The sequence below is a fragment of the Cebidichthys violaceus genome, unplaced genomic scaffold (genome assembly GCF_023349555.1).
Source record: "Cebidichthys violaceus isolate CVI_PGR_0920_01 unplaced genomic scaffold, fCebVio1.0.p SCAF_3, whole genome shotgun sequence".
NCBI classification, from domain to species: domain Eukaryota; kingdom Metazoa; phylum Chordata; class Actinopteri; order Perciformes; family Stichaeidae; genus Cebidichthys; species Cebidichthys violaceus.
In genome coordinates this window covers 15,277,402-15,293,168 of record NW_027176483.1, presented here as the reverse complement: position 1 = coordinate 15,293,168, position 15,767 = coordinate 15,277,402, and the positions used below count along the sequence as shown (strand labels likewise).

Here is a 15,767-nt window from a genome sequence, read left to right as displayed (position 1 = left end):
AGCCTGTTCTCATTTCCCAGGTCAAACAACACCGAGGCTCAAGGTATGGGCACTTTTAAGTGTCTCATACAAAGCGGTGGAGGATGGGTTATAACATCACTGTGTGTTTTCAGGTGCTTCTGTGTGAAGCACATGAAGTGTCCCTGCTGTGTGACCGTTATGAAACTTACCTTGAGCTGCATTCATTCAAAATCCAGCAAAGTCCTGCAGGTTTGTGAGGAGTTGTGGGTGTTTATTTGTTCTTTAACATAACTGCTTTAAAACAGTCAGACAATTACATGTTATTCTTCTGATATCAACCGACAAAGAAATTACATGTTATAGCTTTAACACAACTTCATTTTGTAATTTACTCATTACTGGTAATGAGTAAATTGTGTCTGCAATGACGAATGCTGTAATGTGTGATAGAATGAACCCAAACCACAATTGAACAACACCACCCCCCCTCCCCTCCGTCTAGATTGCATGTGTATCAGATGTGGTTTTCACTCGCGTGTCACACAACAGATATGCCTTCATTTTTATTTAAGCGGAAAACTGCCACTCCTGAATAATGGTAGAAATTACATTAATACTGCCTGCAGCAATGCTACGTACTATACAGGTTAAATTGACACCATTAATGAGTTTATAATATGCTTCATTTTTTGCTCTGAGTCTGCAGGCATTTGCTGAAACAAAGGGATTGAACCCAAACATGTCTTCACTGTGTCACTCTGGATATACTCTTTATGACCGAACCAAAGCAGCTCAGATCTAAACCAGCAAATCCACATTTCTGCCATCTCGTAGCTAAATCTAAACATAATAGTCACATGTTTTGTTTTCTATTGAAGCAGCAGAGTGGGCAGATTGGTAGCAGGGTATAGATCAACGGGCAGACTCATCCCACGTGGTTTGTTTCTATTCTACAGTTAGCTGGATTTTTGAGTGGGTGCACACTGGGCCATTGTGATGTCCGACTGTATGTGTAAGGCTGACGGAAGGCCAGCGGTCCAAATTAGGCCAGAGGAGAGTGTGTGTGTTTATTTTCCAGGCAGGGAGCACTCCATCAAAGGAGGTTCCTTTCAATTTGTGTGAGTGAGTTTGTAACAGTTTCCCTGCCCTGGATCCTTCTTTGTCTGTTTCCAAGCGTGTTGGTGTCTGTTTACTTCTCCTGGCACTGGACGAGCAAGGGGTGTATACTGCTAACGCACAGCATCCCACACACAGCCAGTATCAATGAACACATCGAGGGAAACATTAAAACAGCACTGAGTCACATAGAAGTGGAAGAATATGACATCAGCCAGACTAAATACTTTTTTCATACATTTCTCATGTCAGTTTAAATGTTTCTCATATGATTTCTCCTCGCTGAAAATTTAAGTTTGACCTTTTTGGAAATATGTTTTTTTTTTTTTTTTTTTTTTGCCCAACACGTGGTTAGCTTAGCAATAATTAGCTTAGCTAAGCACAAATACGAGAAACAAAATCGGCTTACCAGCTCCTCTAAAGCTCAGACAAAAAACAAAGTGTAACAAACGCACATTATGAGTAGATTATTTCTTTGCCAAATAGTCTGCCAAAAACTGATCCACCCGTGGGAGTGTGCGCAGCCTGTTAAAGCTGTATCGTCCAGTTTACATATGTCTACAGCTGCTTTTATCTGGAGCAAACAATTATACACACACTGTATGTCCGTGGTGGTTAGAGCAAAGGTATGTCTTTGTAAAACTTTGATGTTTCTTGTAACCTAATCATCACAATCATGGCCAAAGAAGTGTTAATAGTTTATAGCGTAATAAGTTATGACATGTGATTATAGGCAATACTATAGTATTGTTTCCAATGTTTATGTACATTCAGTATGTTTAGTAGCCTGGTTTATATTTTGAAAATAGACTGTAATTAACATGATTCACGGATGACTTTTGTATAAAATAAAGAAATGACCTCTTTAGCAATCATCCTTAACAAGTATTTTACCTGCCCTGTGCCGTATAACCAATCCATGCTACACTCGGCCTGGTCATGTTATAGTCCAGACCGGCACATAACCCCTCAAAAAGCCACAAATGAACATTTGTACATGTCAGTTTTTGACCAGATGAACGAACAAGATATGTGATGTGTTGATTAGTTAGCTTTAAAGGTGCTGGTTGGCAGATGTTGTTACCTTTGGACAGTGTCAGGCTAGTTCCTTCACAGCGGTTCCCCCCAAAGGCTGCGTTCTTTCCCCTCTGCTCTTCTTCCTTTATACCAACAGCTGTTCCTCCAGTCACCAGATGACACCACCCTCATTGGACTCATCTCTGGTGTGTCTCCCCCGTCAACGCTGTGGAGTCCTTCTACGTCATGGGCTCCACCATAACCCAGGAGCTCAAGTGGGAGCTTAACATCAGCTCCATCACAAAGAAGGTACGGCAGAGGATGTACTTCCTGAGGCAGCTCTTATTTGTTTGTTTGTTTACCATATTTTATTGTACATTATCATATTTTCTATTTTTAAATTAAGACCTATACTATTGCACTGTGGTTATTGTTATGCAGCAATCAGCTAGCCAAATTCCTTGTATGTGTAACGTACTTGGCAATAAACCATTGCCGACCTGTTCCCAGTCTTTATGCTAGGCTAAGCTAGCAGAATCGATATCTCTCTCTCTCTCTCTCTCTCTCTCTCTCTCTCTCTCTCTCTCTCTCTCTCTCTCTCTCTCTCTCTCTTCAACTTGAAACTGATGATATTATGCAATATAAGTAATCAAGATGTCTGAAAAGAAATGAAATGCTTTTCTATAATGGGCTTTTTAGATCATTTTGAGTAGCTGTCATGGGTTTAAGCTTCGGCACCAAGCCATACTTAAAAATAATCCTTTGATTCTCCCTCTATGAGCCATGGCCTCCCTCCCCTCCCCAGGTAAGGGAATGAGAGGCCAGCTGTAACAATGCGTGCCCTGCTTGTTTTGGCTCAAGAGCAGCAGGAGTCAAGTCGGATGTTTGCGCTCTGGATTTCTGCTCTGTTGCAGCTCAGGCCTGCCGCGAATATGCAAGAGGAAGGCAGAGACAGAGGATTTGTCTGGACTTGTCTTCCAGAGAGCAGAGGAGAGGGAGGAGACCAGAGGGAGGAGAGTCTGACATCTGGTGCACCCTGAGGCAATGTGTGTCATGTGTCTATTTCTTTATCTGTGCACAGGACCAAATGCTGTCCCAGCCCTACCTCAGGGGATAGAGCGGGTCATGTTTTAATCACAAAGTTGGTGGTTTGATCCCCAATCCACATGTCAAAAAATCCTTGGGCGAGATACTGAACCCCAAATTGCTCCCCAGGCCAGTTACAACAGCCCACTGCACCCTAAATGCTTGTGATGGGTTGAATCCAGAGGTCAAATTTCATGTGTGTGACAATGGAAATATAGTTTAAGTTAACTCCACTTTGTAAACCAGTAAATCACTGCTGACATCTTTATTTTAACAGTCCTGAAATGTAGTTGAACTCCTTTGCAGGCTTAGGGTTAGGCTTCCAATAACCCTTCCTCTGACTTTCACATTGGAAAGTAGTGACTGAAGTACTATAGCCTTAATTAACATGTACTTGTGCTTTACTTGAGTATTTATTTTTTTATGCTACTTAAGTCTTCACAGTTGCTTTGATTTGATTTTAATCTTCTCTAAAGCCCTCATGTTTACATTCTAACCTCATTCAGTTTTATGTAATTTAATCCAATAATGTATGTAGTAGGAATTGGGGATTTGTGACTACACTACTCTATACTTTCAGTGTGTGATAATCTGTCTAACGTTGTATATGTCATTAGTGTTAGTGAGCCTGACCATCTCCTCTGTCTGAAGTAAACTCAAACTTTTTTGTTTCATCTATCAACTCATTAAATTTGGCATTTGAATTGTTCAAAGGCTGACTATTTATTTCCCTATAAAAGGAGAACTCTTGAAGGCGAGTACCGATTTGTTGGGGAAGCTGCAGCAATTCCCTGTTGCTGTGCCAACCGCCAACAGCATGTGATGTAATTGCGAGGAACAGGATGTGGGGTGGTCTTCTTGTGCAGACAGGTAGACATGACCTGTTAAAACACAGACAGAGGAGGATTCAGAGACGATCTTCTTCTTCCTTTACCTCCCATGATAAAACATTTCCATCCACAGCTGTGGTGAAAAATCTCAAAAGCAGTGAGGTGTGATAATGAACTCTTTCATAATGAGATAATGTCTCTTTCTAAGTTCTAATGTAAGAAAATCAACCATTAATTACATAACCCACAAATACAGTTATTACCGGTTGTGCAGTGTCACACTATGATTTGTTGCCATGGCGGCGGTGCCGCCCGCCTGTGGGGTTTCCATTTGAAGCGACTGCTCCTGTCTGGTCTTGTCCCGGAGCACTCGGCCCATCCCACAGTTTAACTAGACAACACACACTCGCTCAGAGGGGATTTATCAGTACACGCCCCATCAACACTTCACCTTCTCCTTGATAAAAATAGGCCATCATGTCCTGTCTGGTCAAACACAAAAAGAGAGTGCATATTCTACAGAGAAGATCGCTTAAACATTTATGTACTGCGGAGTCACAAGAGAAGTGTTGTTTGACCTATATGGCATGCGTGCAATTCTGCAGCCATAGAATGAAATATGATATCTAAAAATAGTTCTGTTGTGACAAGATTATGTTTGCGTTTGATCCTGTCCCTCTGTATATCTTGTTTACATACGTTAAAAGCTACTGTTGACTGATCTCTGCTTCCTACTTCCTGTCTGTGTCTCATTGTTTCGCCCTTTCAGCTTTGGTCAGGGAAGTGGGAATGTTCTGCTTACCCTCTGATTTACAGTCATTCTTTCATGCCACTTCTCTTTACATCCGTCAGTCAAACAGGTGCTCATGATCTAATAAACAGGAGAGTGAAAGCTGTGACAAGAGGTCACAGCTGGTGTGTACATGTGTGTGTGTGTGTGTGTTTGAAATCCTATACAGGCATCATACTTGCTACCGGGATCATTGGTGGCATTAAGACAAAGATGTGACACAAGGAAGTTTGTTGCCAGCGGTTTGTTGTTTTGACAGAGACATTACAATAAAGAAGTTACAAACACTGACAAAACCACCAAATATCTTACTTAATAAACCAGAATTTCTCCGGGAGTTTACAAAAATATTTAATCTACATCAAGCCACACACACACACACACACACACACACACACACACACACACACACACATATAAACCACAGTTTCACTCTGGAAATAAATTAAATTGCATTGCACTTACAGACACAAGTACACACTGTACATTCTGATTTTTTTAGAAGCCTTTTGTTGCAGGGTCCACATCGTCTGCGGCAAGATCTTGACCCTAAGAGACAAGAAGTGTGTTTATGTGTGTGTGTGTGTGTGTGTGTGTGTGTGTGTGTGTGTGTGTGTGTGTGTGTGTGTGTGTGTGTGTGTGTGCTGGTATCAATGTGTATGCACACTGTTTGTGGCCTGCTCGCTCAGCTCTTCCGTCCATAGGCCCAGATTCCAGCGGACCTCCCTGCTCTAATGTTGGAGGGGGCGTTGGGGGTTGGAGAGCAAGCTTTGAAGGAGGCTCCAGTGACTCATTACCCAACAATCCACCCGCTCTTCATGTCCTCTACACCCCCCAAACATCTCCATCCTCACCCCAGTCCCAGCCCCTGCCCCTTGTCCTCTGGCACAGATAGCCGACACACAGCTCTGCGCGCACACCCACTTGACGACCGTTGACTGAAGAAAAGGGATTCTGTTTCAGTGCAACGGGGACTGTGTGGACCGAACCACTGTGAAAGACTTCTGTGTGTGTGTGTGTGTGTGTGTGTGTGTGAGATGTCGTACTGTTATAAGTATGCATACATGCACATTCACTGCACTAGCTCATCTAATATTTCTCAGTTTCAACAGCATGTGGAACAAGTTTTATCTGAAAAGATCTCAGTTTTCAAATGTAATGTTCCAACCTGACATCCTATAATCTCTGCCTCCATCTCTCCTGCTGGAGTCATTTCTTCATGTTTCCTTGGGGGTTGCGTAAACCTACACCACAAACCGCTGTTCCCACAGCTCACACTGGTCAAACCCCCACCTTTAACTGGTGTGAACACACATCTGCGTACCTTGTGGGGACAAAGCCAGACATCTGCGCCCATGTTTTAGCAATTGGTCCAGGGTGTGTGTATGATTTTAACATACTGCTGGGTGTCTGGGTGCAGAGCGTTCATTAAAGATGACATCCATAGGAGATGATATCATTTGGACTTCCTGTCTGGAGCTCAAAGAGCAGAATTGCATTTACAAATGCACACTGATCCACAAAACATTAGAATAATTTGCCTCTGCATTCATGGGAAAATGTTTCCTATATAGATTACATTTTGAAATGAATATGAAATGAAATGTGAAAATCCTGGCTTACAGTCTGTGCCCAAGTTTTCAGACTTATGTTAAACAGGATGGAGAACAAAATGGGGCAGTGAGGCCGTTGACACAGAAAGGTGCATTGCATGGGAGAAGTCACATTTTTAGGACTTGCAGCGCTCTCAGACCTGTTTTGCAAATGGTCATTGAGCACATTTTTTTCTCCAGGGTAAAAACTAAAGACAGTTGTAGATGTGATTGAAGAAAAAAGTTTTCTTAGTCTTTTTCTAAATTGAGAGCTTCAATAGATAGATCTACTCAAGATGTTAATCCGGCTTCTTTTGGCATAAAACGTATACATCTGTGTGATGCCAGTAAGGATGTTAAAGATGAAGGATGTTTTTTATGGATGAGGTCCCAGATTTCTATTGAGACAACATGTGGTGGTGGACTCGGGGGAGGAGGGTTGCTGTGGCTTCCATCTTTCTGGAGTACTTTCTGTGTTCTGATACCCCACCGCATGCAGCAGGTGCCCTTTTTTTTTTACATTTTTTCGCCCCTGCCCCTCAGATGGCCTGAGTCTGCCCCTTACCAGGTCCATGCAGATGTAGTCTGTGTAAATTGCAAGTGTTTACATTGCTGAAGAGTGCTTGCGCTGCATTTTGAGTGTGCTGTCTAAATTGATTAATGCTGACCTCCAATACAACCGTAGCCTATTTGGCAAAAGGTTGCCACTGTGCTCAGTCTCGGGGCAGCGTGAAGACAGAGAGGTCCATTGTGAGTTCCCCTGCTCCTCGGGAAAGACCCTTGAGCCATGACAAACAGGATTTCCTCTGATTTCAGGCTTTAGTCTTCCCACTTCCTTCTTCTGTAAGGGGTTTTGTAAAGCTGCCACTTACAGCGCTGTAATGTTGCATAAATTCAGCTTTGGGCAGGAGCAGGTCTGAGGAGTGTTAGTGAGTCTTTTAAGTTTTTGTTTAAAGTTCCATCTTCATCATAGGTTTTTGAAGTATGTAACAGACCTGTCTCACAGCACACATTTTGACTTATCATAAGATGAAATGCACAGGTGCTATTAATGACACATAAATGATGGCTCTGCTCAGTTCAAAGGCCCTGGTATTGAACATCATAAAGGTAATCAGTTCCACCTGTGCCTTTCCTGCTATGACACCCCCCAATGTCTGCTGTGAGAAAGACCTATAAAAGATGTTCAGCTAACTCAACCACAAAGCAATAGACACATGTCTTTCTTCTTTTATTTGGACTACTGGACTACTGATTGTCAGCTGGATTTTAGAATTTAGTTCAAATTAAAACTTGTTGTTAATTTTAACTAGTATTAAGTATTTACATTACAGTCATTTAGCCAAAGCATCTTACAATTCAGTATCTATCTACACACCATAGGTGGGAGCAATTTTTGGGGTCACATTATCATGAGACTAGTGTCTTGCTCAAGGACACATTATCATGAGACTAGTGGAGTAGGAACCAGGGATTGAACCACCAACCCTCTGATTGAAAGGCTACGGTCACCCCTTTTGTAATTGCTCTAATCAATATTTATATCGAGAATGGTTGAAATGTAATGTGAAAGTGATGGACCCACAGATGATTATCGCCTGACTCAGCGGTTACCATCTTACCATTTTTCAGCTCATTGTTTTGGACTCACAGACTTTACTGTTATGGTTCACTGTCACAGCTCTCATCAGTGCCCTTTATTTAACCACAGCTGTTTTCAGCAACAACAAAAAAAAGAAGAAGAAAGAAATAATGATAAATCTTTTGTTCACTAGCTGCTACAGAAAACATAACAAGTTAGCACATAGCTGGTGAACATAATGGAGCATTTAGCAGTTATAGAGCCAGATATTTCTCCCTGGAGCTGGAAGAGAAAACAGAGCTAAAAAAGAAGAGTGAATATAAGAACTGCATTTGTAAATTAATGCTGGTGGTGTTCTGTGTCTGCTGGATGTACATAGGCAATTGCATTTACTTTCATAGGTGCAATATTATCATAACTGGTGAACCTGATGGCAAGTGCAATGAAAATAAAACCAAAGTCGTAATAAATGTAAGTTTTCCTTCAGTAAGAAGAAAATAATTGAGAGGAACACAAATGAAACTCGGCATTGTTGTGTATTTCTCTGTTTCCTTTGTTCCGAGCTCCCTGCCCGTCATCCAGCCATTGTCCGTTCATAGATCAACCCACGCAGCTCCTGGGTGGCTGCAGAAAGATCATATCACCTCAGCGAAGGTATGCAGAATCGGAAATACAAGCCCACACCCAGATCAGCAGTGATTAAGCACCCTCTGCTGTGTCTTTGAACAATGCAGCCCTGTTGTGTCCTGCTATGATTGATGGAGACATTTGCTGTTGGGTCAATACCACACTGCTGAAGTGATCAGGGAGCTGGAGCCACGCAGCTCCAGCAATTCATAGGATCTGGAAGAATGCATTGTCTGAGAACCTGTACTCTTATAAAGGGACTTTCCAGCTTCCTCAGCCTGCTCCTTGTGGCCCTTTCACTCTGACAAAGACAGTTTCAGACAGACATCCTTAATGTCCCTGTTGTACACTTAATATCAAGTACAATATGACGTTTTCCAAATATTTCCCACAAAACTATGTATGTGATAGAGAGCTCTTTTTTAGCTTCTTTTTGATTGTTTTCACTTAAATTATAAAACTAAAAATACCATATAATTATGTAATATTGACAGAATATTCTGGCTAATGAGAAATTAAACCATTGATTGACAATTAAGTAATTGACATTTGTGGTTCCTTCCAAAGTAAAAATGTATTTAGTGCACCTTTAATCCTTACTGTTTTGTACACAAAAAGCAAAAACTTTCCAAACCATTTCCTATAAGTGAAGACAGAGTGAAAGACAGATTGAATATCATTTAGCAGACTGTTTGTTCAGGGTGCAGTATCCCTGCTGCATTACCAGTTGATTAGATAGCGCCTGGTATATTGTTGGCTTTGGTGTGTCTCGGGGGAATTCCATCCATTTCTTTTCTTAAGCAAACTCTTCTTCTGTTACTTGCAATATCCTTTGCTCTGGAATTTTCCCTCCCTCACTTTATGCGCTCATTCATCTTCCTTTGTCTTTCACCCGCTTTCCTCTTGTGTAATATCTACGGTGAACTAATTTCCTCTTGCCCTGATAAAGGCTCTGGACCCGGGGCCATCATTACAGGTTATTACAGCCATTCATTTCACCTTTGGTTTCACGTCAGACGAAGTTCATAAATGGTCCTGCCTTATTTGCTGATGTAACTTACTGTAATTCATGTGAGTGACATCAGCTGCTGTGGAGCTATTAAGTGGCACCTTGAAGAAATCACATGGCTGCCACACAGTGTAACCAGTGCTTTGCTGAGGGATTTCCTCTGTTTTCTCTTTATTTCTAGTTTGTTTTGTTTATTCCCTACAAACTGCTGCTGCCAGAGATGTAAAGCACATCACTTCAGGTGACATCAGCATGTGTAAAACATATAAAAGCATTGTGTCTCAGTTGTACTATATAGAATTAACATGGAATCTAGAGTGATATGGGTTCAACTTTTCTCCAGATGTTGTACTGCAATCAATTCACTGCATGAAACGTTGTGTGCGCACACACACACACACACACACACACACACACACACACACACACACACACACACACACACACACACACAGTCTGCAGAGAAAGAAATGTTGAGGAATATTCAAGTTCTGAAAAATGTCTTTCATTAAACTTCCAGGCTGGGAAATGTAATGTTATTGTAATCTGTTCTTGGTCATCTCTTCACACACCCACTCAGGCAGGTGCTGGTAACTAAACCCCCCCTCAGGAGCCCAGTTACAGTAGACTGTGATCAGACTCCAGACTCCAGCACCCCAGCATATTCTGCTCCACTGCTCCCAGTCCCATCATCCTCTGTGATCCACATCTTTCTGTTAAAGGATATCTATTCAGTGGATTCCAGCCACACAGATAGTTTTGATCTTATTTGTCCAAGGTTTTGAGAATATTGTCTCTAGACTACTTCCTCCATTCATATTAGAGCTTTGATTCTCTGCCCTGACCTGTTTGGGCCCGATCTGCCAGTTTCAGGCCGAGTGTGGTTGTAATTTGTGTGACAAATTTGTCTGTGATGCGACAGTGCTGAACATTCAAAGCTGTCGTGTCCTTCCTATCCTGAGTCTAAAGTGTGACTCCTACTCCATCTGATCTTTGACTTCTTCCTCAGGCCACAGAGTGCACATGGAGCCGTCCGCCCTCTTGCTGCTTTGTAGACATTCCTGACAGCGTCTCCCCTCTCTGTCTGAGGCTTCTCTCTGGACAGCTGGGTCTTAAGCAACATGATCCCCGCTCAGCAGTGCAGTCCCTGCCAACACTTTGTGTGTATATATACAGCATGTGTGTGTGAGGTTGTGCATATTCAATACACACACATGTCTTAGATATGAGAGGGGCCACACTGGTGAGCTTCTCATTGAAAAACAGGCCATCAAAGAGTGATTTGGGGAAATACCGACTTACTTACTGTGACATATGTTGAGATTGAGATTGTCTATATTTTTATCTTAGTAGTGGATGTGGTCTGGACATAGAAAGCTATTAGGTTGCATCAAGGGAACGTCTCACAAACCGAAAATGACGAGTCACAACTTTGATGACAAGAGGTTTTGAAAGTTGTTCAGTCCCAGTGCATGTGACACTAAATATACATCCAGAGTTGTGCTCTAGCTTCTGTGTATTAGAGGTGGGTTACAGGTTTGTGACTGTCACAGCCCGAGAGTGGGCAGATATGAGAGCTGAAGATGCGGATATGGGGAGGTATTTCCCTGTGACTCAGAAGACAGAAATGGATGTTGAATTAAAAACAAACACTGTTGTCATGGCTACAGATGATTCGAAGAATGATGCCCTTGTGAATAAGATAAGGGGAAATTTGTCCAAATGTAACCGCAAGAGCAGATCAGGAAATATGATGGTTTTTATTTGGATGGACGAATGATGAATGGGAAACAGCAGAGAACCATGGAGAGCTGGATTTTGATCAAGCATACATTCTTTTGGCCCAATTTTGACTGAAAAGGTTTACGGTATATACATCATGACTTTGTATTGTTTCCGCCATGGCCTAAGGGTGTATGTCTGTCTTTGTATTTACTCAGGTATTTACTCAGGTATGTGCTCAGGTATGCACTCACCTGAGCCATGCGTCACAAGGGGACATACCTGAAGAGGTTGTTTCCTGTAAAACGAGCCGTGAATAGCATTTCTCTGAGATAATCCCATTCTTAAAAAAAGACTAAAGACCAGGTACACCGCTGCCAGCTTTTTTAAGACAGCTGTACTGTTTCAGCTCATCAGAAAATAATAACAGTAAGTTCCACAATTAAAAGATCATGTCCGACACAGATCTGTTAGTATTCAGACTATCTCCCGAGGCCTTGCCTAATACCCTGGTAGCCTCTGCTGTTTGGGTTATTAGAGGTTTGTATTTACACAAAGCACTAGTGTTGTGTCTTGCTGGCGTCAGATTGGATTCTGACCGGAAAGGCCAGTGAGGAAATGACACAACAGATTGAAGTGAAACAAAGATAGAAGTTCCCACATGTCAGGGTCCTACAGGAAGCAGAGTGATACTCTCATGAAGCGTGAGGAGGTGGACTGAGCCATGACGCATACCTAAGCGATCCCGTAAGTTATGCTGTGAAGTGAAGTGGTGCACACACGTCATCAGGCGGTGCTACCCTGACGTGCTATAGGCTGTTTGACACGCTCTCAATGAGCTGTAACGTCACACAAGGTTAGTGCATGTGGTCGTGCCCCACTGGCAAGCTCACGGCCGCCGCTCTGCGCTGCTCTCGTATAGCGGTTACAGCTGATAAAGCTCACCCAGCCGACAGCATTGTCACAGAAGCACAGCACACTTCCTCTGATTGTCCATCAGGTAAACACCTCTAGCTCTGTCAACACTTTTGCCATTGTTAGTACTGTTTACACCATTAGTTGTAGTTAACAGTGCTAATTTGTGTAACTGTTGAATGTAAACTACACTCAAACTCCCAAATTCTCAGAAACAAAACTGAGGATGTAACCAGTGTCCTCAGTTGTTCTTAGGGCCCTGCATGAGAAGAAAAACAATATTTTACATAACAAGATAAAACAAGACTTTTCTAAATGTCACATTTTGTTCCACAAAAAGCATTAAAGCATTTTCCGTCCTGGCAACGCTCTGGTCTCTGTACAACACAGTGCTCTAATGGACTGAGTCATTTTTTCATGTCGAGGCAAACTACTCCATGAAGAGGACAATATAAAAGATTCATATCTGCATATCAATAGATTAATGCCTTGACATATTGTAGAGTTATTGCTGCTTGTGTGGGAGTGAGACAAGTTTCTTCTGGCCACCGACCTTCACCTCACAACACCCTGCCCAGCTGTTACACCATACGCACTGCCTCAGCTTGTCCTCACTACAGCTCATGTTTACGATAAACGCCTCCGAATCAGACATTCTGTCCGGCTTGGTTTAAAAGCTGAAGATTAACTGAAGATGTGTATACAGTTCATTGCCCTGCACACACTTTTCTCACATCCTCTACTTATTGCATGTATCTTTTCCTCAAGAATGTAACAATGCATTCACTGTTGCGCAGCCATGATCCGTCCACATAACGACAGCCTGTATGGAGCGATGACGCCAAGGCTACAAGTACGGCCTGAATGTGGCTAGTGCTGCGTCAGAGGATGTTTATGCAGCCTGAGATCAGAGAGGAAGACACGGTGTGTGTGTGTGTGTGTGTGTGTGTGTGTGTGTGTCCAGACAAGAGAGGAAGTAAAGAGCACCATGATGTGGATTGTGACGTCTTTCATCAGCTCCAGAAAACACTGCTTAGAGTCACGTTAAATACTTAAACAAGAAGCAATTCCTGTGTCAAATTGTGTAAAAAATAATATCATGCCCTGGTAACAAAAAAAGTGTGTGGCCCTTGGCTCAGGGACCGTGTGTGTGTGTGTGTGTGTGTGTGTGTGACATTAAAGTGGTGCCAATTTGTGACACAGTATTTTTAGAAAGGAGGCCCGTCCGCTCGGGTAATACTCCTCAGATCAGTCTAACCCTTTGATGCGTTCATTGTAGTGTGATCCTACTTCAAAGCTGCACACACGGATGGGACGGGACGGGAGGAGTGTGACTCCACTATACACTTCATTACAGCAGGCCAGAGATTCAGCTTTCTGTCACCTTTGACCTCTGGGCGTTTGTGCTCGTAACACACTTCCACTCCACAAGATCCATGACCGGAGGTATTTATTTGCAGGGGGGCTCAGGCCAGAGAGGACACGTCTTTTTTTTTTATGTCCACACAGTGTTCAGGATACACAGTGCTAGTGTTTTAGCTCAAACAATCAAAATCCATCACAGTATTAGAACAGCTTCTTTATTCCAATTCACAGAAAATATTTTTATTTTTTTGTTTGTGCACCTGTGAGGCATCTTGTAACTCTTGTTACATGTTACAACCAACCCCAGAGTTTAAAGTTTATTGTTGGTGTCTAATCTAACACATACTTTTTAGATGGCTAACATACAGCCAATAATAACTAAATTATAGCTAATTTAGAATGATTTATTCTTTCACTTCAATTTTATAACCTCAATTTTCGTATCTCTTTTGTAGGCCTTGGAAGGTTTTCTGAATATGACTAAAGCCGTGCTCACTGGGTTGAGCAAATATAATTAAATAGGTGTGTACCTGGTGTCACATTATAGCCTTTATGTCATGATGACAGGGCAGTAAAGTGGACTTCCTGTGTTTTTTCCTCTGCCTTTTAAGGAACAGAGGCACCTGATAAGGAGGTTGAAGAGGAGTCATCTGAATATCGACTAAAACCAAAGTTCAGCTTTTGTGAAGCTCGTAGTCCAAAACACCACCAACAGAACACATGAAGTAACCACTTTTTAAATGTAACAGTGGCGACCTATAAACCTACCACACCTCGGAAGCAGTTGAGGTGTGCTCAAAGGCACCACTTAGTCTTTTAAGTGTCCCGTGCTGCTGACTAAATCTGCTTATCAGTTATGACTCAAGCCTGAAACCCTCCACGTGACAATAAAGAGTCACATTCCACCTGACAGCAGAAAGGAAAGGGACTTTCCTGTCCTCCACTCCCTTTTTACTGTTGCATGTCTGGCATTTGCTAAGAAATGCTGTTGGTGAAAAGCGTTCCCACGTGTCAAATATACTGTTACTGACTCCATAAGGCTGTAATGAGATACTAACAGACATTGACACCAAGTAGACAAAGTTCTAGTTGAGACATGAAAAACAAAAGTAGAGGAGAGGGCAAAGTTATGTTAAAAATGTACGATTTTTTATTCAAATAAATACACACTCAACACAATATAGAAATAGTAAATAATTTAAACAACACAAGCTGTTTGCCAGTAACAACATAATCCTGGAAACAAATAAATTAACATCATGGTTTTAGGAGGCATTCCTCCCAGGAGAGCAAACTTGAAATAGTTTTGACAATTCAAGAGTTCAGTCCCGTGTGTGGAGCTTCTGAAAATCTCTCCCGTGTGTCGGTTGAGATCCGTTGTCCCCGTTCTCCGAGAGCTCAGTCCCGAACAATCCTTCATCTCTGGACCGGAGGACCTCGTCTTCCTTTTGGTCCGCTTATTATATATGTATGGTCCACTATAAAGACATTGAAAAAACATCATTAGTTTCTGCGTTCAGCTACTGCTAATGTGTATTCGTATTCATACATAATGTCAGCAACATGTGATGGGGTATCCCTCACCATATTAGGAGTGGTTAACTGCTAGAGTCCAGCGGCTCAGGGCGCCCTCGCCATGCGCCTCTCTTGCTGTCCGGGAGACGCGCTCTCATTGTCCTGCCGCGTTTTAAAGTCCTGGATGGCCTTTCTATTCTGATAATCGATCAGAGCCATGGTGATCACCGCGTTCCAGCAATTCTCCTCCCCAGAGCACCGGAAATCAATCTCTTTATTGTCTGTGGTAACGATGGTGAAATAGACGAATTTGCCGGTGCGCTCCACGCAGTCCACCTTCTTGATGGACTGCAGCTTCAGCTCCTTGCCCCTGGTGCGCTTCTGCGTGTCGGCGTAAATGTTGAGGCTGTCCGTGGTCAGGACGCACGTCTTCCTCTTCCAGAACTGGAGCAGGTTGTCGCTCCTCTTCTCCAGCTCTCCCTCCTTGAGGACCTGGCTGATCTCCGCCGCTGACATTTTCATTGTTTATGTCGGGCAGGTTTGTGAACCCCTTCTGTGTCGTCCGAGGAGGAGCCCGAGGAAGGAGCTTCTCTACAAAGGCTTTGGTAATCCAGAGTGTCGTTGTGAATGAACCAAGGTA

General features: G+C 42.6%; 1 protein-coding gene across 1 annotated transcript; it reads right to left on the bottom strand.

The window, feature by feature from the left end:
• Nucleotides 1–14,739: 14,739 nt before the first annotated feature.
• On the bottom strand, nucleotides 14,740–15,767 carry phlda2 (pleckstrin homology-like domain, family A, member 2). The gene is made up of 2 exons (XM_068723193.1): nucleotides 15,197–15,767; nucleotides 14,740–15,090 (listed from the first exon to the last, which is right to left on the bottom strand). Exon 1 carries the CDS (start codon nucleotides 15,647–15,649, stop codon nucleotides 15,233–15,235), a length of 417 nt encoding a protein of 138 aa, XP_068579294.1. The 5' UTR covers nucleotides 15,650–15,767; the 3' UTR covers nucleotides 14,740–15,090; nucleotides 15,197–15,232.